The sequence below is a fragment of the Balaenoptera acutorostrata genome, chromosome 8, assembly GCF_949987535.1.
Source record: "Balaenoptera acutorostrata chromosome 8, mBalAcu1.1, whole genome shotgun sequence".
Taxonomy (NCBI): Eukaryota; Metazoa; Chordata; class Mammalia; order Artiodactyla; family Balaenopteridae; genus Balaenoptera; species Balaenoptera acutorostrata.
In genome coordinates, this window is record NC_080071.1 from 103,567,004 (window position 1) to 103,591,107 (window position 24,104).

Sequence of the window (24,104 nt, forward strand, 5' to 3'; positions counted from 1 at the left end):
TGAACTGCTTGTTGCTGTAGGGAAGCCTCCTCCACACGTTAGAATTGGGCTTGGGAACCCTTTTCCGATGGGGTTCACTCGTATTTTTAACAGGTCCATTCTTTCTAATACCAGGCATTTGGGAACCAGTGCTTCAGCTAGTGCCCTGGGGGCTGGGGCAACCTATTTCTAGAGGGACACTGCACTCGTGCATTTGTTTCCTGAAGCTGTGCCCAGGTGGGGAAGACGCATGCTGGTCACTGGGCCCTCCCTCTCTCCCTCCCTGGTGGGGCCCAGGAGCCATCTGTACACACTGTGTTCCCTGACAACCGCCCCGTGGAGCCCGAAGTGGCCGTCCCAGTATCAGCTGGCGGAGTCGATCAGAGAACACAAAATTGCATGGATAACAAGTAAGCCCTGGACAGCCTTTATCTTTGCCTAAACAATCACAGTCATGTCATCTGACTCTGAATGCTCCATTACGTTTCAGATTTATTTCCAATCATTCAGAGCTGCATCCATGGGAGACAAAGGTGCCTTTGAGCTCCGGCACCTGCTGTTCCCCCCAAATGTCAAGGGCTGACATTTGATGTCTTTATCCGCAGTCGGCGTAATGATGACTCACCCCTTGCTCCCCAGCTCCTAGGCCCACAGCCCCATTCACACCCAGCGTGGACTTCCATGCCCCGCACGCCGCCGGTGGCAACGTGCACGGCCCAGGAGGAGCCGACCTCCTCTCGCTCTTCCCTCTGGCAGAGCTTGCCTGGGTCCCCGGGAGAGGCCTCTCCAGCTGGTGTCCTCCTTCGCTCCCTCCCCCACTGGGCGCCACCCAGTGTCCCAGGCGAGGTGCGTGTCTTGGGGTGCGGGGGGGGGGCGCTCGCGGGCTGCCTGGTGCTGCACGTGGGGGGGGTGGGGCTTTCTCTCCTGGACGGGGAGGCGCTGGGGGGGAGGTGAGTCCTGGTAAAGTCCTTCAGATAAAGTACTCCTTTCTGCTGCTGTCACCGTTGTCCTGGAGGGACGGGTCGTCCTGCAGGGCCGCGTCGGCGCTCTCGGCAAACTCCGTGCCCTTGGCCTCGTTGGTGTGGTAGGTGCCCTTGTGCCGGTACATGTAGTGCAGCATGAGGAGGAGGAGGCAGACCAGCACGAAGGCCACGGCCGCGATCACGCCTGCAGGAGCGGAAGCACAGGGCTCTGTGTCGGGGGGAGAGGCCGGGCCGGGATGGGGGAGGACGCAGGCAGGACCCACAGGGTTTGCTGGGACAGACACACTGCTGGACAGACACCACGCCCAGACAGGCTGGCTCCTTCCTGCCTCACTCTTGCCCTGCCCAGGGCACTTGCCCCTCACCTGTGCCCATCTAAGCTACCCCTGACCTCCCCTCTCCCTCCGTTCAGCATCCTCAGACTGAGGCTGGAATCTTATCCCAGAACTGACCCTGCTCCGAGGCGCTCCCATTCCACTGAGGAAGGCAGACCTAAGCGCACCAGCCACAGAACGCACGCAACTCGCGGGTGTGCCTAAAACTGATAGGTTCACGGGACTTGGAACTTTCAGGGATGTTTTTTTTTTTTTTTTTTTAGAGATAAGTTTAATTCAAAGAATTAGGTATTTTATATGTAGTTATTAAAAGGGTGGAAAAATTATTTTATAAAGACACAATCATTTTTTAAAACCTGGCAAATACAGAGAAACATAAATGGACGTTACCATGTCCTTAATCCTTCGGCTCAGAAATCACTGCAGTTAACAATTTGATATCTTTCCCTCCCAAGAAGCATTCATGTTTAATCGAAGTTCTCCTTCAATCTTCAAATGAATGGCCCTCTCTAAACCTTTGTAACACTTCAGTATTTAGAACTTGCAATCATTTTCAAACTCTTCTTACTGGAGTCCCTCTGGCCGATTTACGATTCTCCAAACACTTTTTATTTGACCATTCTTCCATGTCTTTGCACATGTTCTCTCTGCTGAAAATATTTTCCCCTCCCCTTGTCTTCCTGGTAAACTTGGATGCTGCCTTCAGAATCCAGCCTCTACCACCTCCTCTAAGAAGACTCCTTTGCCCTACTCTCCTGACCCTGCAGAGCAAATCACTCCATCCCTTAGCATTTCTGCTATACTTTGTAAATCTGATAACTCTGAGTTTTAAAAGCAGGACAATCCCAGCTGAGGGGTTTCCTAGGCATGGGATTGAAGTGCTAGAACCGGGAAAGTGCCGGGAAGACTGAGCTGAGCCGGCTGCCCTCTGGGCACCAGGAGCGGGCGGGGGTGAGGACTGCCCCTGGTGAAGTGTGATGTGTGCTCCTCAGCCCACGGCTCCCCTGCGCTCCTGGGAGGCGGGTCTGCAGGAGGGGTTGGGAGGTGTGGCTAGAGGGCTGGTCAGAAGGAGCAGGTCACTCAGGCCCTTGGAGTGATGGGGTGAGAGGGCAGGACAAAAGAGTTTGGGTAGGACTAACGGGTGGCACTCTCACGTGGGGAGGTTCAAGTTCAGGTGTTTGCTTTGAAACCCCAGAACAAACCCTCTGCCTTGACTTAGAAGGTGAGTTTACTGGGGGAGGGGCCTTTGGAGAATATGTGGAGGCTACAACCTTTCCCAAGTCCCAGCTTTGTGAGACAATTTCCTCAACTCCCCGCTGCCTTTAGGGGACACTTCTGTCTGCATGATGTTAATGGTATTGTCTAAGGAAAAGAAGGTCCAGCCGTTCAGTGAGTAGGAGAACATCAGGGTGATTGCCTGCTTTTATTTGTTTATGTTGAAACGTGAAGTTCCCTGAGCTAGCAATGAGCTAGGGAGAAGTGTGAAGCTCAGAAGGACACCGCAAGCTATAGCTCACAGACTTAGTCTGTCCTGAAACACAGTCTGGGGTCACAGCTGTGACCAGTGGGGGCCAGTGTGGGGTTCAGAGCAAAGCTAGGGCAGGGTTAGGATGGAGAGACAGGGGCGTGAGACCTAGGACAAGGAGCAATGTGGCTTGAGGGAGCCGGGAGAGAAGTCAGGGAACCCTGGTCAGCCCTCCAACCCCACCCCTCCCTCACCAGAGCGGCTCTCCCTCCAGCCCCCCCTTCCCTGTGGATCTAGGGTCCTGACAGGCCCTGATGTAGGTGCCTTGGCACCTCACCCACCAGGATGCTGTGTTGGACATTTTCTTACAGAGCCAGAGTCCCCCGTCCACCTTCAAACCACCCTTGAGGGAAGAAAAGCAGGGCCATGGCAGGTCCTCCCCTGAGTGTTTCCTCTGGCCCTCCTGGCTGTTTGAGGGGCCCCCGGACGGCGTACCTGCAATGACGGCGATGTCTATCTCACTCGAGGCCATCCCGGGGTCGGGCTCTGTGGACAGAACAGAAGAGCCTGAGGTGAGAGAGGACGGCTGCCCATGCCCTGCAGTGTCTCCGCCGAGCTTGCAGCCTCTGCTCGCAGGTGCACTGGCCCAGGGTGCATGGGAAACTGCGTGGCACACAGACAGGCCTCCGGCCGGGGGCGCACAGAGCCGGGCGCAGGCTCTCCATGTCCGCTGACCGTTGCTGGAGAGCATCGCGTCACTCCCAGGGCTATCAGACCCCATTATGGCATCTCCAGGACCGCGCCAGCCATATGTGAGGGACCTCTGCTGCATCCCTGACCCAGAGCCCTGCCTGCACCTGCAGATGCTCACCAGACACCTGCGGGGGTGTGAGGGCAGGCACGACTGTGTTTAGTGCAGTGTCACCTGCCTCTTCAGCCCTCAGCTTTTCTCATGATGATGGTAAAAACAGGCCACCTGTGGGGTGTCTACACATGTCAGGTGTTGGTTTAGTTGCCATCCATCTAGTATACCAGGTACGTGGTATTATTAACCCATTTCACAGGTGGGACACTGAGGCTCAGAAAGTGACATGCCCACCGTCACACAGCTGGTCTGGTGGGCGAGCTTGAGGCCGGGACTTAAGGCTGTGCTCTCTGGGGGGCACTTTCTCTCTTCTCACTTGAAGACGCCCCTCCCAGGGGGGCTCCTATCCAGAGATCCCTCCCTAAGACCCTCCGCAGGCCTCTGCATCCTTCTTCTGAGGGAAGGGCCACTCTGTGGTGCTATCCAAGTTACTAAGTGGGTTCTTCAGAAGCTCAGTGGTCTAGCCAGAAGGCTACGATGTCCAGGAGAGCAGGGACCTCTCCTCTGGGATATGTGTGAGAGGAAGGATTTATTAGAGCACGGAAATATCAGTGTTCACATGGAAATCCCATGTTCCCGTTACAAGGGCTCCACGTATTAAAGCAGAGAAGGCTGCTTCACAATAGTCATTTCCGCTCAGATAATCACTTTAATTATAGCGTGATGAGGTCATTCTCCCCAGCGCAGCTGCCAGATGCCTCTTTCTGATAAGAAGCTGGCTGGTGGTGGTGGAGGGAAGTGGGGGGGGTCCAGGCTTGAGGCCCGGAGGAGGAGAGCCAGGCTGGGAACTCTGAGGCCAGCACAGAGCCTAGAGGTGGGGAAGAGGAGAAAACAAGCCCTCAAGTCAGCAAAGAGACAGAGCAGGTATCAGGGCAGGGGGAGGGAAGTACAGACAGGAGAAGGTCAAATGGATGCTGGACTTTGCAATCCAGGGTGGTCAAGTGCAGCCTGTGACTTAGTATCTAGCACATAGTAGGTACTCTAAACATTTACTGAATGCATGATCGAGGGGATAAATGCACACAATAAATGAATGCATGCAGAGGCCAGAGCTCTAGAACTTACTCCATCACTGAGCACCTCCCATTTCAGCAAGAAAGAATAGCCCCTTCCTTAAGTTGGCATGGGTGGTTGTAGAAGCTCAAATACCCAGGATTGCTGTTAGGAATTTTCCAGGTGAAAGCAAGCCTTCCTTAAGTCAGTTTGTCCAAGGCAGCCAGGATTAGAAAGGACTGCTATTTCTTCTTTTAAAAACAATTAGCAATTGCTTACCATGTGCCAGGTACTGTTCTTAGCACTTAATGTGTTTTAACTCAAATAGTCCCTGTGACAATGCCATTCAGTAGCAGTTTTTATTGTCCCCTTTCTACAGATTTGGAAGCTGAGTTCCAGAAAAGTGTAATTGATTTCTCTGGGTCAGAATCTCTCCTGTTTGAGCCTGAGCAGCCTCAAGATGACATGCCTAACCCTGCAGGGCCCTGCTCAGTGGTGAGCCTGGGTAAGCTGGGTGAGGACCAGAGGTATTCGGCTTGGATCACTTGGAGTGAATTTCTTGGCTTGGGCGTAGGGACCAGAGCTGAATTTGTTCAAGTTGCACCATGTGACTGGACTCCAGGGTAGTGACACTTCAGCCTGGCCAGACCGGCCACCTAGGTCAGAACTGGCACAGAGGAGGAAGCTTGGGCATGTCTGGGAAGGTGGGGATGGTATAAGACAGTGGTTGTCAAAGTGTGGTCTCTGGAACAGCGGCATTTCCTGGGAGCCTGTTAGAAATGCACATTCCTGGGCTCCACCCCAGACCTACTGTACCAGAAACGCTGGGGCTGGGGCCCAGTAATCTGTGGTAACAGGCCTGCAGGTGATTCTGATGCATGCTCAGGGTTGAGAACTGCTGGTGTAAGAGAAGCCTTCCCAGAGAGGGTTTATCAGGATGGGCCCTTGAAGGATGAATAGGAGTTTGTGGTACAAACAAGAGTATAAGCATTTCAGGCAGAGAGCTTAGCCCCTACAACAGCCCCTCACCTCTCTCTAGTTCTCAGTTTTCTCCCCAAATGACTGCTTGCCATACATGGTACCTAGGGTCCTGAAACCTGGGCTTTGATCTCTTGCTTCTGGAGATGCTGCAGTGAGAGTCCTCACTGGCTACACCACCTCATGCTGTTTCAGCCAGCAGCAATGGTATGGGATATTTGCAGAAGGCTAGTTGGAGTGAGCTTGGATCCCTCCCAGGAAGTTGATGGGTTGCTGTGCAACTGGATTACGAGCCTGGAATGAGAGTCCAGCCCTTGCTGAGTTTCAAGGGTAAGTAGGAGCTTGGGATTAGAATCACTCTGAGCTCAGGAACTGGGGTGGGGGCCGATGAGTAGCTTGAGGGGGGTGGATTTTATGGCAAAGAAAGGTGTTATTTACGGCCAAGTGTGCATCTGAGATCAGAACAGACAACGGTCTACTCCTGAGATTGGACAAGCATGAGCGGCCTCCACCCTTTCTGTAGAGACCCAAAGTGCCCTGCGCGTTTCCTTCCTAGCTCTCCTCAAGGTTGCAACGTCCCCACCGGAGAGAAAGCTCTTCGAGTCCCAGAACCACATCTGTCTTACTCATAGTCCTGCGTGCCTGGCACAGAGTAACTGTTGTTGAGAGTTATTTGAAAGCCTAGTCCTGTCTGGGGAACAGAGGATGAAACTGCGCCCTGCACTGTCCCCATCACTCTGATGGCCCTTAGGTTCAAATCCTGGCTTGACTGACTCAATGGCAGCGTATTCAGTGAAATGCTTAATACCGACTGGCTTTAGTTTCTGTGTGTGTAAACAGGGATAAAAACCCACTTTGTGGTAAGTGTTAGAAATGATACACACACACGTGATAAGTATTGTATATGTGTTATATAGACAGTTACTATGTGGTACGTAGCTCAGAATAGGTGTTTTTCAGTTGTAGCCACTGTTTTGATTGTGAGTCTTATTATTACTCTGGTCTGCATGGAATTCAATGCCATTCGCCTAAGGGACCAGTTCCCAGATGCTGTGGGTCCAGGCAGACGCTGGATGCTGGTCGTGAATTCCCAGCATCGTCCGGCTGACAGTCAGACAGCACCGGATGCTCAGTGTCTCTCTTTCCCGTATCACTGCAGGGACCAGGAGAGCTTCCAGGAAACAAAACGTGAATCTCTGACCTCAGGGGGCTTACAGTTTCCCTGGGTGGTGTGATTGTGATGGATGAATTATTTAGGGCAGTGTTTGTCACACAGGAAGCCCCAAGTCACTGGTGGGTCACAACCAGCTAGAGAGAGAAAGAGGCAAAGAGAGAGAAAGGGAGGGAGAAATGAAGAAAGAAACCGAAACAGGAAAAGAGAGAAGAGACAGAGAAAATAGCTTAGAAACCACCAGATCCATCATCGGCAGTCGGGATACTGTTTGGGGAGCTCTGATTTCTTTTGTGCACACACACCACAAGCATATGCATCTGAGTCACAGTGTAAAGGGGGTTTCTTACTGAGGGCGGCATTTACCACGACTTTCGGAGACCGTGATTTAGACAACACAAGAGGGAATACACGAAACCCTTTGTGTCCTACAGTGTCGGGTTCAAGGGTAGCCCGTCTAAGAGATCAAGCAAGGAGCAGGCAGATGGAGAACAAAGCACAGCCTCATACCAGTGAAGGTTGATGTGGGTGATGGCGGCGGAATGGCCAAACAGCCTGATACCTCTGGGCTTCTGAACACCCCCGTGTGGCCACTCAGCTGCAGGCCTTGCCACAAGGCCAGGGCCAAGGGCAGGGACAACAGATGTTTCCCGTAGCTGTGGATCCAGAGAGGGAGAGGAAGGGAAGGGTTGTTCCTGCCCCCAGCTCACAGGCAGGGAAGTCACCACCTCCCATGGAGCGTGGTGGGGAGTGAGGGCAGGGATCAGGGAGGGAGACTGATGCTTTCCTAGAGGCCTTGGGAAATTTCGGGGGTGGGAAGAATGTTCCAGGACTAGGGAAGCTCTGACACAAGTCCTGGGGGCTCAGCCTCAGGGGGAGCAGGAGGGGGAGGGGGACTTACTAGGCAGCAGGCTCTGGGTGAAGTTGCCACTTATGTTCCTCATAGCAAGCGAGTAAAAGGGAAGTGTTTGTCCCCAGAGAGCTTGAGCAAGGGGTCGACATCTCACAGCCAAAAGAGGCAGAGTCTGTGTTGTAACCTGGGATCCCCGGCTCTAAAATGTGTGCTCTCTCCAGAGCGCAAGCTGCCACGGCTGGGAATGGCTTCTCTCCTGTGCCATCTGCAACGTGGCTGCAGCCAGAGCCCTGCTGATTCTCTAGGTCTGCAGGGTGGTCAGCCGCGTGTTTCCTGGTCAAAGGCAGCCCCCCTGGGAGGTAGCAGGGTGCAGAGGTGATTCTCCGCTCCAGCTGGCAGCTTGGGCACAGCTAACAGGGTGCAGCACTTTAGCAGCAGCTGGATCCTCAGGGCTCCAGGGGTGCTTTTCAGACGTCAACAGAGAGCAGTGCTCAGGCACTGGCTCCAGGGACACAAGTCGACCCTCCTGTTGCCACCAAGAGCCTTGCTTCTCTTGTGTTTTCCGATGAAGCTGTGCTGGGAAGTGCTTTTTCCTGCAAGGGTTTGTCTTCAGCACCTCCTGACCCACCTCTAATGGTTTTTCCTATTGCCTCAGGGGTCCTGCAGGAAGCACCCCATTCCTGTTTCCCATCGCCCACCTGGTCCAGCCAAGAGGAAGAATTCAGGCACGGGGCAGAAGACTCTGGGAAGAGTAAGATTATTTGAGCCTTAGTAGCACGAAGGGAAACGCTTGTTGACCAAAAGGTTTGTCATCAAGTCCTTGAAGAATTCATGCCATGACAACGGTGTCAATGCCAGCAATTGGCAGACGCGGCAACCATATCTGCTGCTTGATGGTTTGCTCTGTGCTACTTACACTGAGAGCCTTCTTTTTCAGGGGGCTTGGGGGGTGATGGCTTTGCGTGAGGCTGGCTTGGGTTCAGGGGAAGGACAGGAACGTTTGTGACCCTAGATAGTTCTCCTTGGCTCACACTGGAGTTTCTCCTTCCTTTTCTAGATTCTGGCCTCAAAGGCCTGATGCAAGTGAAGTAGAAATCAGCTGACCATTGACGTTTACTAACTGACTTTCCTTTGTGGTAAGAAAAAGGTCAAAGACATTTACTTTTCTTTGATGGTCTGTTGTTATCTCGCACTGAAAGGGTGTAGCATTCAAGCTACAACAGGGGAAGAATTGGTCTCAGAATATAAGAGCCCCAAGGAAAGAAACGGATAGCTCACTATCCGCTGTCCATCTCTCTTGCAAGCCAGCCAAGGTTGGCTGAGCAGTCAGCATTTGCCCAGCCCCAGGCTTCACCGGATGCAGAGAGGATGAGGTCTGTCCCCAGAAGGTTTAGGACTTGATTGAGGAGACACGACACATTTACATGAAAAGTTAGATTCTGTGTGTTTAAGTGTCAAAATGAGCAGTAAAGATATGCCTGGGAAATAGAGTCACAGATGGAGAAACCAAACTTATGGTTACCAAGGGGGAACAGGGGGAGGGATAAATGGGAGATTGGGATTGACATATACACACCACTATATGTAAAATAGGTAACTGATAAAGACCTACTGTGTAGCACAGGGAACTCTACTCAATACTCTGTAATGGTGTATATGGGAAAATAATCTAAAAAAGAGTGGATACATGTATATGCATAACAAATTCACTTTGCCGTACACATGAAACTAACACAACACTGTAACTCAACTATACTCCAATAAAAATTAACTAAAAATAAACTTTCTTTAGCACCTACTACATCCCAGCAACGTGGTGGATAGTTAAGGCAAGGCCCCTGCCTTCAAGGAGCAGACCATATAGCAGAGACAAGGACGTCTGTGGGTAACTTTGGAAAGGGTAGGTTTCTGGGTTCTCACGAAGGCTTCCTGGAGGAGGTGGTCCCCAAGGCTGGCCTGCTGAGATGCTGAGTGGGTGATGCCAGCAGCAGTGGTGACAGAAGGATGTGGAGGGAAAGCTCACGGTGGGGAGGTGAAGCAGGAGGACCTCCACGTGGGCCTGCCTCCTGGGATCCTGGTCATCGGGTGTCGGGGTCTGGGGTCCTGGCAGCTGCAGGTTGTATGCTGGGGAGGGGGGTTACCTGCCTGCAGCCTCCAGCAGGTCACCCTTCCTACCTGTGCAGAGAACCTGTGTCCCCTTCCCCGGGCTTGCAGACCAAATTCTCCTGACAAAGTACCTGGTCAGGCGAGGCCAATGTGGATTTGACCTGCCTTTTGTCAGAATGTGCCTGCCATTCTCAAGGTCAAAACTATTGCCCTCATGATCCCTGTGTGTCACCTTATAAACAATCTCCCCAACCCCAGGGCTGCCAGAGTGCTGTGCAATGTGATTACACTGCTCTGAAACCCCATCCAATGATCCAGCCACGCTTTCCTCCACCTGGCTGTGATCCTGCCTTCCCTGTTGCCCTGGTGCCTGATGCTGCTATACAAAAACGCACAGATGTCTGGCGGGTACCGAAGCCTTGCAGGCTGCAACATGCCGGCCACGTCAAAACACTGGTGGGTGAAGCACTGGGGCCTGCGAGGGGGCAAGGAGAGGTAGACTCCCTGCTCTGGGGAACAGAGCCATTCCCGGCATCAGTAAACTGGGGAAGATGCAGCCTGGCGGCAGAGGCAGGAAAGGGGGTCTTCCTGCCTCTGGATCCTTGCTCAGGGAGTTTTCATACTCAGGCAGTGTCGTTTGGGGGATGTGCTCGGGGAGGGGAACTGAAAGCTGAGGATGCTGTAACTCACAGCCCAGAGTGTCCAGGCTTTCCTCCACCTATATTTCCCTGCTATTATCCCTGAACTTTTTGGTTTTTTTAAATTGAGCCTTATTCCAATACAACGACCAGTCTGCCTCAGTTGAGCTACAGGGTCTAAGTAAAAGGAAATTTTGTCTCTGCTTTGTCTCTGTTCCTGGGGCCAGAGTATAAAAAATGGAGCCCCTGTCTTCCCAGCCCAGGATGGTGGCAGCAGTGGGAGTCAGCAAGAAGCCCTAAAGGCGGGGGGGACGGCGCATCTGGGGAGACAAGGGTCTGCTGAGCAAGATGAATTCGCCACTGTCCACCTGCGGACGCTCCTCTGAGAGAGGGGACCTTGTCAGCTTGGGCTGTGTGGGGTTTGGGGTTTGTTCAGGAGGCAGCAAATATTCCCCGGGGCACAGAGTGAGGAAAGGCAATCACCGTTCCCTCCCCACACCCTGAGCCCACCGCCTCCTGAGGATCTGAGGGTTTCTAAGAAAATGGAATTCAAAAGAGGCAGGAAGAAGGGGAGGAGAAGATCCCAGTCGGCGGCTGTGCCTGGTGCTGGGGAGGATGCTGGAGCTTGGTCTCCGTCCGCTGCGCAGGCTGGGGTCAGGGGCGCTGGAGAGGGGTCTGGTTCAGCAGGCATCAACAGAGGCTCCGACTTGAGACCACCGAAAGGAGCTCGGCAGGTTTTCTCTTCCTGGGAGGAGGAGAAAGCCTGCCCTGGAGACAGCTGGTGTGGCTTTAGCTCACTGGGAGAGGAGACCCAACTATTTAACTTCTGATTTGCACCTGTCTGTCTCTTTATCAAGCCCACTGATCTTCACGGTGAAAGGAGCACAAGTTTAAGAGGAAACGGAAGCTGAGGAGGAGAGGAGGCGGATGTCACCCGAGAGTGGGATAGCGTCCCTGCTCTGACCAAGGTCAGGGTCCAGGCTCCGGAGGCGCTCACACCCCTCCGGGAGAGGGGCGCACTGGAGCCCTCCTCTCCGTGGGTGCACAGGACCGCGCTCAGCCTCTGGGGTTTGTGTGTTTTCCGGGCCAGTGTGTAGAGCTGGTGTCAAGGCCTCTTATGCTGTGGCCGTTCCCAGCTGACGGCCCCCTCCTTCATCTTACTCTGTCCGGCTAGGTCGAGCAGCACCTCGGAGGTGGGATTTGTCCTCACGGGTAGTTCTAGTTCTGCAGCTCTGTTCCCGATCCCTACCCAGATCCAGCCCATTTTCTCAGCCTCAGGCTCCCCAGGCTTGGCTGGGCTCAGAGGTCCCCAGACACAGTCCATTCCCAAGGTCCCATCTTTCTCCATCCTCCCGAGAGGGGCTCTGCCTACTCAGAGCTCACTCCTCGACTCCCCTCTGGACTCTTACACGTGCTTCAGCAGCTCACACAGGGGTGACTCTCTGACCTCTGACTTCTGATCCCTAGAGGAAAAGAATGCCTGATTCCCAGGGCGGACACACGTGGCAAGCCTGGCAGGGAACGAGGGTTCAGTATGGCGGGTCCTCCAGGGAAACAACATCCTTCCTTCACGCCTCTGTTTCTCTTTCAGGGCTAAAGGGACACTGGGAGCCTGGCAGCATCTGGGAGGAATTTGCTGAATTATGGATAAAGAGGGAACAGCTAAATTACTCACCATCCACTGAGTACAAGACGCAAGGCCCTAAGGAGGGAAGGAATTAAACACCCTTAGGAGTCTTACCAGTCTTCTCAAATGGCATGTTACCCATCCTTCCCATCTTGAGGTAGGATGACACCTATGGCATAGGGCAGACTTTCACAGGCAAGTTACCCCACGTCTTGGAGCCTCCTTTCCTGTCTCTGTTACACAGAGATAGTAAAACCCCAGCCTAACAGGACTGACAGCTGAGGCCCTGGTTCTCAAACTTGACTGTGCATCAGAAGTGCCTGGGGGACGGGATCTGTTACGTCCCAGCTCCCTGGGTCACTGCCCCCGCCGCCCAGGTTCTGAGTCAGCAGGTCTGGGTTGCACCCGAGATTCTGCATTTCTCACATGTTCCCAGGCGATGCTGCTGGTCCAGGAGCCTCCCTTTGAGAACCGCTGAGCTCACGACCGTAAGTGCTGCTTACAGGGCACGAGGCTCCTTTCAAACACTGTCACACACCCCCCTTTGCAAGGGAGTGATGTGAGGCTTCAGCAACTAGAACTGGGGGCGCCTGGTAGCCCCTCAGCAACGCAGACAAGCAGGCACCGTCACAGCTGATCTGGCCACGGCCTGAGCTCAGCACCCTTTCTTTCAGGACCAGGTGATGCGACTGGAGACCTGGCACAGTAACACACTCTGAGAATTTGTCACCTCTGCCGGCTCCCCTGCCCGGCTGGGCGAGGGAACAGGGGCCCTGTGGCAGGGTCTGGTAGCTGCCCGTGCCCTCTCATCAATGACCCATCAGGAGACTGCAGCCTTGGTCTCTGGAAGTTCTGAAAGGGCCTTCAGCTGCCCTGGATGTCCACGTGTGCGCTGACCGCGCTGAGACCCAGGGAAGGAAAAAGAGCCACTGCTGACTCAGCGAAGTACACCTGGGCTCCCACGATGAGGCAGGAAAGCGCTTCCCCAAAGGAAGGTGTCTGGGGCACCAAAATGGCAGAGGAAGGAAGTGGATTCTTGGAGATATGGGGCTGGCCAAAAAGTTTGTCCGGGTTTTCCCATAAGATGGTACGGAAAAAACCCGAACGACCTTTTTGGCCAGCCCAATAGTTTGAGGCACCAGAAAAGGCACTGTGTATCTCAATCAGCATTGCTTGGCTTCCCAGATCCCAGCTCCACCAGAACCGGCAGAAGCTCAGAAGGCTCTGGGCATGCGTTTTCCAGCCCCAGCTCCATCTAGATGTGGGAAGACCGAGAGTACCCAGAAAGCTCCCCTGCATACTGGTGAGCTGAGCATGGCGGCCAGGCACAGAGTGGACGGGGGCAGCACGAGGGGCGGTCCTGCAGGGCGACTGAATCCCCCGCCCCACACCTAGACCACCTTGGGAATTGGCAACCCCAGTCTCCTCGTGTGTCCGATGTGATGGCTCTCCTCTGTAGGCTCCTTGTGAGCTAGTACGTGGTGAGCACCTAGGACAGCGCCTGGCGTAGACTGGCCACTTGACTGTCACTTATTATCCTTGCCCACAGTGTTGACACAGCTTCGGTCAAAGTGGGATTCTCACAAATGAGCAACTTTCATTCTCTCATATGCTCTATGGCCAATGTATCACCCTGAGCATCAAACACTCCATTTCTAGTCATTGATCTAGAGAAATCATCCGAAACAGGAACAAAAATTCATGCTTGGCAAAGTGTATTGCCATTGGGTTTAAACTGGAAAATAAAAGAGGACAATCTAAACGCTCCACGTCGAGAAACTCGTTCTGTCAATTACGATACACCCACAGGATAGAATGTTCTGCAGTTACTGAAGGCATGGGTGGGAATTCTGAGCGACAGGAGGAAATGCTTACAGTATGATTTAATGGAAAGGAACAGGACTCTAAATATAAACTATGTTAAATATGAAAAAAAAAGTCTTAGTAAAAGGAATGAAAGGAAATATACTTTCCTGAGATGCTGGCTTTTGGGTGGTTATGGGTGGGGGCTAGGATACGGGGATATTGTTTTCTTCTGATATATAGTTTTCACACACATCCACACCCACATATACATTCATGCACACACATGGCCTCCCGTGACCCGCAGCCCCGCCAGTGACCCCCCTGGGCTGACGCAGGGGCTCCTCTAAGGCACGGTCCCCAGCCTTCACTGGCGGGACCATGAGCATCTCAGGTTGGTGACAGTTATGTCCCAGCCAGGGCCAAGGATGTGGCTGGTGGGTAGGATCCAGGTATGATGGAGAAGACAGTTCTGTAAGGAGAAGCTGTGCCTCCCAGTGAGATTCGGAAGCCCAGGAAATGGGCCAGCAATGCCCTTCCCAGTCCTGATTTCAGGCTGGGGGACCAGCGTGGGGACCAAGAACTTGACCTCTCCAGCTTAGGGGAGAGCAGAGGCCAGGGTTATAAAGCTTCTCCCTGGGGGCACCTTGGACATCTGGCTGCTGTGACGCTTTGTCTGAAGAGAATGTCACCTCCTCCACACCCCTGTGAAAGCAGGACCAGCCCCCTGCTAGATCTGTGTTTGTGCCTTTGTTTGTTCTCCCATTCACACCCCAAGGCTCAGCCGCTCTCCTGGCCTCCACTTCTCCAGGGACTATATTGCCTGGGGCTCTCTTCCCACTGGAAACCCTCCTTTCTGGATATGGATAATGATGTAATTGCCACCATTTGGGGGCTTGCTTTATAAGTGCATGTATTGGTGCAATTTCTTACAAGAGCCTCCGAGGTGGATGCTATAATGCCTATCACTTTACAGTGGAGGAAACTGGAACTTGCCCGAGGTCACACAGTGGTGACAGGAGGGACTGCGATGGGGTCTGTCTGATTCCAAAACTCATTCTAGAATCATCCCTTCAGAGAAGGTTCACTGAGGGTCCGACATGTTCCCTGTTTTATTTTTTATTTTTTTTTAAAGTACAATTTTTTTATTATATTAATGTTCCCTGTTTTAGATCCTGAGGGTCTAACAGTGAACAATGCAAAGACCCACCCTCAGGGGGCTTCCATTCTGGGGCGGAAGCAGACAATAGGGAGTTAAAAATATGGATCCATGGGGCTTCCCTGGTGGCGCAGTGGTTAAGAATCCGCCTGCCAATGCAGGGGACACGGGTTCGAGCCCTGGTCTGGGAAGATCCCACATGCCGCGGAGCAACTAAGCCCGTGAGCCACAACTACTGAGCCTGCGCGTCTGGAGCCTGTGCTCCGCAACAAGAGAGGCCGCGACAGTGAGAGGCCCGCGCACCGCGATGAAGAGTGGCCCCCGCTTGCCACAACTAGAGAAAGCCCTCGCACAGAAACGAAGACCCAACACAGCCAAAAATAAATAAATAAACAAATAAATAAAAGAACGTGAATTTCTTTAAAAAAGAAAAAAAAAAGGATCCATGCTATAAGGCCAGGGGGCGATAAATCCTGAAGAAATAAAGAAGGGAGAAGGGGAGAGAGTGTGAACAGAAGTGTGATCAGGGAGGCCACCCAGAGGGGGCGGCTTTGGGGCTGTGCTAGACTGAATGCTTGTGTCCCCCCCCAGATTCACATGTTGAAACCTAACCCTCAATGTGATGGAGTTAGGCGGCCACTGGGGGTGACTATGTCATGAGGGTGGAGTCCTCATGAATGGGATTAGTGAGTGTCCTTGTAAAAAAGACCCCAGACAGCTCCCTCAGCCCTTCTGCCACGTGAGGACCCAGAGAGAAGACGGCCAGCTATGAACCAGGAGGTGGGCCCCCCACCAGTCCCCACATCTGCTGGTGCTTTGATCTTGGACTTCCGAGCCTCCAGAACTGTGAGAAATACACATCTCTTGTTTTAGCCCCCAGTCTGTGGTATTCATTACATCAGCCAGAAAGGACTAATATGGGCTGAAATAAGGGAGCCTTGCAGACGTCGGAATGAGTGTCCCAAGCAGACACCAGCCAGGCGATGTGTTCCTGGGTGACCCAGGGACCGTGTGCCTGCTGCAGAGTGAGTGAGAAGGGGCAGAGTGTAGAAGGGGCGGTGATGGCATGACAGGCTGGACCCTACGGGCCTCTGCGAGGGATGGGAGGCCAGGGCAGGGGGTCCGGCGGGAGCCGTATGAACTGTGTGTGCTTGAGGTCCGTCATCTGGCTGCTGTGCTGAGGACAGACCCTGGGTAAGGATGGGAGAGGTTACGGCCATGGTCCAGGCAAGTGCTTGGACCAGAGCCATGGTGGTACAGGTGATGAGGGACAGGGAGATTTTGGATATGTCGGGACTGTGGGGCAACCTGGGCTCACTGACGGATTAGATGTGGAGTGTGCAAATAAAGAAAAAAAAAAATAGAAGAGTCAAAGTTTGGGCCTGAGCAGGAAAGATGGAGTTGTGGTTCACTAGGAGGGGGGCCCAGGGGCAAGGTCTGGTGGGGGGCGACATCAGTGCTGGCTGAGGATGTGTTATGCTCAGGGAGCCTGTTAGATGTGAAATGCACAAAGGTTAGTTTCGAAGACTAGTTAATAAATCTATTTTCTTTTTTTTTTTGCACAGAAGCTGGTAATCTAGGACCCACGTGTGAACAACTTTATATATGAATATTTTTTGTGCTTGGTTTACTTGGGTTGGTATGATACATTATAGTTAAGTTCCTTGAACACTGTGGATCCCCCTAATGTGTATGAATGACTGAGGCTTTGTAAATCAAGGCACATTTCCTCCCTTGCTTGGGGAGAGCTCGGGGAGAGGTGAGGGCTGAGGGAGGGGCTGGGGGGAGGCGGTCTCCAGCATCTTGATGGTACTCACAGACCCCCGCGAGTGTGAATGAAGGAGAGGACCCAGAGCTGAGCCCTGGCGCTTGGACACGTGGAGCCCAGGACGAAGCAGGCAGTGAGCCAGGAGGAGCCCAGGGGGAGCGGTACCTGGGAAACAGGGCTACCCACCCCTGCAGCGGCTGGGCGGCCCCCATCACAGCTCTCCTCCTGCTCTGTCTACAGCTGCCCCGTGCTCCCCGGGGCCTGTGTGTGTACCAGACTCCACCTCCTCACACACTATAAACATCACCGCTGAGACCTCCCCCCTCTCTCCTGCACCATCAAATCGCACCCCCCCAGCAGATCCCCCCTGACAGCACTCTGTTCTCCAAACTTAAGACAAACCTCCCTTCTTCACACCCTGTCTCTCTCCCACTCCTGGCCCCTTTCTCTGCCCTCCTGTATAGCAAAGCTCCTCAAAAGGATTTCTATACCTTCTTTCCATGTTTCAGGTACTTATTTTTTCAGTGAAATAAGCTGCCTTGATAATGTTGGTGCTTGGAGGGGTGAGCGGGGGAAGCAATTGGACAGAGAATTCAGGTTTGGGATCACACCAACAGGTGGGACCAGTCAGTGTGAGGATGTGTGAGTATGCGTGTGTGTGCATGTGTGTGTGTGTGAGAGAGCGGGGTGTGCTCCCAGCCATGGTCAGCTGTTTGAATTCAGGTACACAGGAGGGGGAAGAGCTGTATTTATTGATCCAAGCCTGGGCCAGTAGGAGAAAAGGTTAAGAGTTCATTGGGCATTCAACAGAAACCATCTGGGGATACAGCAGTAAACAAAATAGCTGAACGTTCTTGTCTCTCTGGAGTTTACATTCAAGGAAAAGGATACAGACAAGAAAAAGGAGAAATAAACAAGCTATGGAGTACACTAGATAGTGCAAAGACAGAAAACAAAGCAGAAGAGAGGAGGGGGCTGTGAGTGGGAGTCACAAATTTAAATACTGTGGCCAGGGAAGGTGGCATTTGACTTAGCCCTGAAGGGGGTGAGGGAGGGAATATCTGGAGAAGAGTGTCTCCCACAGCGAGAACAGCAGGTGCAAAGGCCCTGGGGTGGGAGCAGCCCCAGTGTGTTTAAGGACCAGCCAGCAGGCCAGTGTGGCCGGAGTGAAGTGAGCCCGGGGTGAGCTGTAGAAGATGCAGTCAGAGACTTAAAAGTGGCTGGATGATGGGCCTTGAGATCACTGCATGAGCTTCAGCTCTTATTCTAAAATAGACGGGGGCCATGGAAGGATTTTGAGCAGAAGAGTGACATGATGTGACCGTCATGCTGTCAGGTGCTCTGGCCTCTGTGCAGCTGGGGACCATGGTACCATCCAGAGGAGAGAGGATGATGGCTCAGACTTCCGTGGGAGAGGCGAGAGGCGGTGGGTTTGGAATGTCTTTCCTAGGGACTCTGATGATGGGCTGTGGGGTCTAAGATGCTCAGGGGAAGAAGTGAGGCGATGGAGGGTGGTGGACGGCAGGAAGTGGTCAGGTACTGGATTCGCGGTGCCCACGTGGCTGAGGAATTGCCAGAGTGGAGATGTGAAGTCAGCAGGGGCCCGAGCTAGAAATGCCAGGAGCTGTCGGGGAGCAGGATGGTTGAAATGAAGACTTGGGAAGTCTCTGGGCATGTCTCGTTCTGGTCACGACTGCAGGAGCAGAAACTGATGCCAAAAGCGGGGAATTGAGGTAAGTAGTGTGTGTGTTGGGGTGGTTGGGATGCTGCAGGTGGTATCTGAGAGAGATGGCGGATGATTGCCTGGAGGTGGAGAGCATGATATGTGCATCAGGGAGAAAGGAATAACAGTTGTCTCCAAGTGGCCCATCTCCACGCTGCGCCTGGTGGTAAAGAGCGGGAGGGAAATGGTCACCACCTGAGAGGGTCAGCAGTGTCCTGAGGAGCCAGGCGTCTGCTGCAGGAGAGGGAAGCTGTGCTCAGTGGGGCTGGGGTGGGAGGCTGGGTGGTGCAGCCTGTGGTCCCCGTGGGCTGAGATGTCAGGGAGATGGCAGGTCTGGGGATGGGGGTGACCGAAAGGCCTGGGGGGTCCAGGCGTCCTTGGCATCTGTGTGCCCTTCTCCCTTCCCTGTAGCTTTTCTCTTCCACATCATTCAGTCCCCAGGACGGACCCTCTGGGGATTCAAGGGCTAATATCACTGGCGTCAAGTCCATGGGGCCTGAGAATCTGAGTTGTCTGTCCCTTCCCATTGCCTCGGTGTTGGGGACCAGCCAGCCACATCGAGTCCACGTCCCACTGCCCAACATTTCAGAATCTCTGGACTCTCCCAGCCCTCATTTCAGGTAAAAATCCTCTGAATTTGTCTTTTATTGTTGTTTCTTGTGTGTGGTGAGCCAGCTGGCCAGAAGGAAGCTCCTGAGAGGTGGAGATGCTGCACCGTGCTATAGATGTTCCTGCTCAGTCATGGAGTTCCGGTCACGTCACCTCCTCTGAGAAGCCTTTCCGGATTTCTGCATGGGGCTTGTGTGCTCCTTCCTCTATTCCTGCAGGGGCAGCAATCTTTCTCGTATATGTTTTAGGCTTTGCAGCTCACATATGGTCTCTGTTCCACATCCTTCTTTGTTTTATCGGTTCGTTTGTTTGTCTGGTATTTTTTTACAACCCTTTAAAAATGTACAAACCCTTCTTAGCTAGTTGACTGTACTGAAATAGGCCACAGGCTGGGTTTAGCCCCCAGGCTGTAGTTTGCCGAACAACTCATTCAAATCATCATTAAAGTGCTTTGCGGTCATGTGTCTCTGCACTAATTTTTGAGCTACTAGAGGGCGAGGATTGTATTCGACCCCTCACCATCTGACACAATGCTAGGTGAATGAATAAGTGATGTTGCATAAAATATCTTCTGACATTTCCCAACTGACTCTTTTATCATTATTTTTTCTACATACCTGCCTCTCACATGTTAAATAAATAACCTCCCTAAGAGTCTCCAAGTCAGCTATTAAACAGTCACTCTACAGATGTACCCAAAGCTCCCAGTGATATTAATGGCTGTCATTTATTAAGTTCTTTGTTGGCAGCAGACTGTTGCAGAGGTGAAGCCAACATTGTGTGTGTGTGTGTGTGCACGCGCGCGAGCGTGCGTGCCTGTGCATGTGTGCATACGCACACGTGCTCACCCATGTGATTCAAGTACAGACCACTCGGCCTCTGTGCATCCCATGGTCACGCTGACGTACCCTCCCCGGTCCCAGCTCTCCAGCTGCATCAAGTACGCTAATCCTTACCACTTCTCCAAGCACTTAATTCACTTAAAAAATCATATAATTGCATTTTCAGCATAATTAGGTACCTAATTACATGACTAAATGTCCTCAATCAGGCTGCATGTGTAAAGAATGAGGACGTAGTTAGCCACGTTGTGTTATTAGGGTTCCAGGAGGCTCATCAGTTAGTGAACAGGAGGCAGAAAATGTTTTTCTCTTCCCTTCGTGGGGAAGGAGAACGAGCGGGACAGTGAGGGTGGTGGGAGGTGGCTGGGGACTTGTGCTGCCCTGGGATCTCGGTTAAAGCCTCGGGAGAGCCTGTCAGATGAGGGCATGCAGTGCTCGCGGTCTACAGACAGACACTACCACTCCCCTCCAGGATGTGCTAACGGGAGGCCAGAGCGACCTAGAGACACAGGACCTTCAGTTCATGGGCCCAAAAGGTGAAGATGGAGCAAAGGATCCTCAACGGAAGGAAAGCGTGTTCCTCCTCCACTCCCTGGAATGCTTCTCCTCCCCTCAAGCCAGGGTAGGGGCTGCACTAAGAGTTGCTGCCTTCTCCCCACTCTGGGTGGAAGGGTCCTGAGCCTCACCGTTCCTACGTGTGCAGTGGGGCCATGAGTGAGCCTGCCTCTGGGGGCGGTTGTGAGGATGACGTGAGATGATGTGTATGATGGTGTGGGATGAGTCTGTGAGCAATACACATTAGCTGATACTGAGTGATGCCACTGTGATTTGTTTTTTCTGCTGAAATTGTGTTTGAAAAGGGTGCTAGGAAAGAGAGGGTGCATTCTGATCTAAATACTGGGAGCATGTTGCTTGGGGTGGTGGTAAAGAGAAGGGCAAATGTACATCAGCAAACTGCTCTTTATAAAAATCATCTGAAAGTGCTTCAAGGGGGCATCTTGTTGTGGGTGAAGGGAACATGGGTTGCAATGGCAGAGAGATATGGCTGTGAGTCCAGGCTCCTCCACTATGATGTGTGACCCTGTTGCATGTGACCCTCTCCAACCCTCAGGTCACTGATCTGTAGAGAAGGACACACATGCCTGGCTCCCAGGGGGTTGGTACCCAACACATGACAGTTCTTCTTATTATCCACATTTATTTGAGAATAGCTCCTTCTCACACACACTCACACAAATACACGTACACACACACTTGGCCTCTGGATGCAGGGTCCCTAGGGGGGAAGCACAGGGGACCAGTTCCTGTGGCTTGGGGGTCAGGGAGTGCTTGTTTATCTCCTGGAAGAGTTAGGCTTCCCGAGTACTTCCTCTGTGCTGTTAGCCCTCTTCTGTCCTCTGGCTATCAGGGCAGGAAATGGGCTTCAGGAAGTCACCAGTTCACCTCCTCATTTTGCATCAGGCAATGGAGCTAGGAAGTTGCTCACCCCTGGCTCAAGCCCCTGTGCTGTCTCGGTGCTCGGGGAGGAAAAGCCATTTCTCTTCACTGCTCCTGCCCCACCACCCCTCTGTCCCATCCTCCCAGTGTTTCCCTGGCTGATGAAGATACTCTATAATATGTCTCAATCCATCACCCTGGAACACTCCTGCTCCATTTCCCCAGCATCTCCCTCCCCTAAAGGACTTGTGATTTACGTTTTGCCTACATTAATCTTTTAAAAGCAAAGAAGTCATAAACACACACATAACTCTTCCTCCTGTCAGTTGAAATCCCATGACACAAATGCAATGCCATCTAAATTAAATGTTTCTTTCATAGAAAGTGATAAATGCCCTGGAGACTAATCAAAGAAAGCCAACAAACTTAGAGTTTGTTTCACTTCAGAATTTTGTAGGTGGTTTGTTTATAAAGTCCGACAACTGGTTAACGTCTAATGACTGATGGGAATGGTGAGTTGCAGCCTCCTGCTGTTTTAATGCAGCCAATATAAACAGGATGCATTGCCCATCTTGCCCCATCAGGGATCTTGGCACCTCAAAATTGGGTTTGAAATCTAACACATATTATGGGAAGAAGGGTAAGTACAAACACAATTTACTATTCTATTGGACTGGTGTACTAATTTCTTAAAAAAACCAAGTAAGAGAGCAAAAACAATTACCAGAAAAGACATTAGCCAGTTACAGGGTTGGATCTATTTCAGTGATCAGGACTAGGGAGGGACTCCAAGATAAGCCAGATGGTCTAAGACAATATAGATTTCAGATAACTTTATCCTTATTACTATGGGTGATTTTACATTGAAACAAATGTGATTTTTAATTTTACACCTTTCAAGTAACTATTTGGAATAGAAGAAGGAAGGAAAAATATGAATGACTAAATTCAGTACATGTCTTGAGTTTATTTTCCTCTCCTCCTTTTCCTTGTCTTATTACTTCTTCTACCATCACTATCCCATTCAATATCATTAATAAACTTTATCATTCATCTGCTTGGTGAGTAATGAGCAATGAACAGTCTTAAAGGTCAGGTTAGAGAAGCTGAGTCTTCTCTTGTAGGCAATGAGCAGGTGAGAGATAATAGAAAAAGGGAATCTCTAGAAATTTTGTAGCACAGGGATGGAGAGGAGGAGAGCTTTCTCTCTTCTAAGTTTAGAAGAGTCATTGGGCGCTATCAAGAAAGGATCAGCATGACACAATGGGAGATCAACAGGGCTGACAGTAGTGGACATGGAGAAGGTGGTATGGGTATGAGGTGGGGGCTCCAGGAAGGCACATGTGACAAGACTGGGAGTCTTGAGGGTTAGAGAGTTTGAGGTTCTGGAAGGAGCATGGTTAGCAGTTAATGAAGGAGACATCAGTGTGTTGAAGCATTATGAATAAGGATTTATTGTTTTGTATTTAAATATATCCAATTATTGAATCGTTTCTACAATTACATCATTTAAAGCATTAAAAAATTAAGATGGGTTTCAGATTTTCACATTTACACAAAAAATAAGTTTTTCACTACTGTGGGTGGCATCCATGAGATAGACGGAAAGGATAAATAAAGAGGAAATCTCAAAAGGTTCCCCGAAGATGTTTTTAAGACTGGAAATGCTCCATCTACTACAAGTCCTTGTAGTTAGGGACCTGGCCAGGGGCTCGAGATGGTGGGCTTGCTCACGGCAGTAGGAGCCTCTGACTGATGGTCCTCAGCTCTGGCTGGACATCAGCATCTCACGGGACCCTTTACAAAACACCCATGTCCAGGCCCTGTCCTCCTAGGGTTGCCAGAAAAAACACAGGATGCCAGTTCAATTTGAGTTATGGATAAATAACAACACAATTTTTAGTGTAAGTATGTCCCAAATATTGCATGCCACCTCCACAGACTATTCAGTTCTTTTGTCAATGTAACAGATGTACTGTGAGTTTCCTAACAGGGATTCACCCAGAGGAGAGCCCTGGGAGCTCCCGGGCCTGAGCCCAGAGCCACAGCCTCAAGCAGTCGGAATTCCCACATTGTCATCTCACACGTTCACAACCTGCCTGTCCCTTGTCAGCCCCCTGGAGGTCACACGGACTCCAATTCTAGTTTACACCCCCGGGCACTGGCTCACGCTGTGCCTTCTCCCTGGAATGTCCACTCCACCTGGCTTATCTGGGGAATGTCCACACGTCAATCCACTCCGGTCCAACTCCACCCACGGAGGGTGTCTGTTCTGACCTTCCAGGAGGAAGTGACCTCCTGCTTCTATGGACAAACTCATCAAACACATCAAAATAACTCTGGGGTACAGGGAGGGCTGTGGCATCTTCCTATTGGTGTCTGGCATTTTGCAAGGTGATCGGCACATAGAAGGTGGTCATCAAAAGTTTACTAAGTAAAAGCTCCTCCCAGCAGTCCAGTGAAATGCAGTAGTAAAAGTCATCCAGACGAGTAGTTACAAAAGCAGGAGTGTGCACTGATTGCTAAACCAACCAAACTGAACTGAGCACCTACTAGGTGTCAGGTGCTAAGACCATCTCTTGCTTTTATCTCCCCACCCTGCAGAGAACATTTACACAGGCTGGTCCTCTGGTTCTCACGATTACCCATTGATGCTTTGACTGATTTCAGGAGAGATATTTGAGGGGCCCCACTGCTTCTTCCCCAGACACCAGCTCACGTGAGCAGCCAACCTGGCTGGCCCTCCTGCCCTGCTCCTCAGCCTGCCCTT

The 24,104-nt window shown here is 51.9% G+C and overlaps 1 protein-coding gene across 1 annotated transcript in view; it reads right to left on the reverse strand.

The window, feature by feature from the left end:
* Positions 1-383: 383 nt before the first annotated feature.
* Positions 384-24,104, reverse strand: part of GYPC (glycophorin C (Gerbich blood group)) — a 44,196-nt gene continuing 20,475 nt past the window's right edge. Inside the window, exons 2-3 of the mRNA XM_007180938.2 lie at positions 3,258-3,308; positions 384-1,146 (exon numbers count right to left, since the gene is read on the reverse strand). Coding sequence (XP_007181000.1) covers positions 950-1,146; positions 3,258-3,308 — 248 coding nt within the window. The 3' untranslated portion in view covers positions 384-949. The remainder of the gene's footprint in view (positions 1,147-3,257; positions 3,309-24,104) is intronic.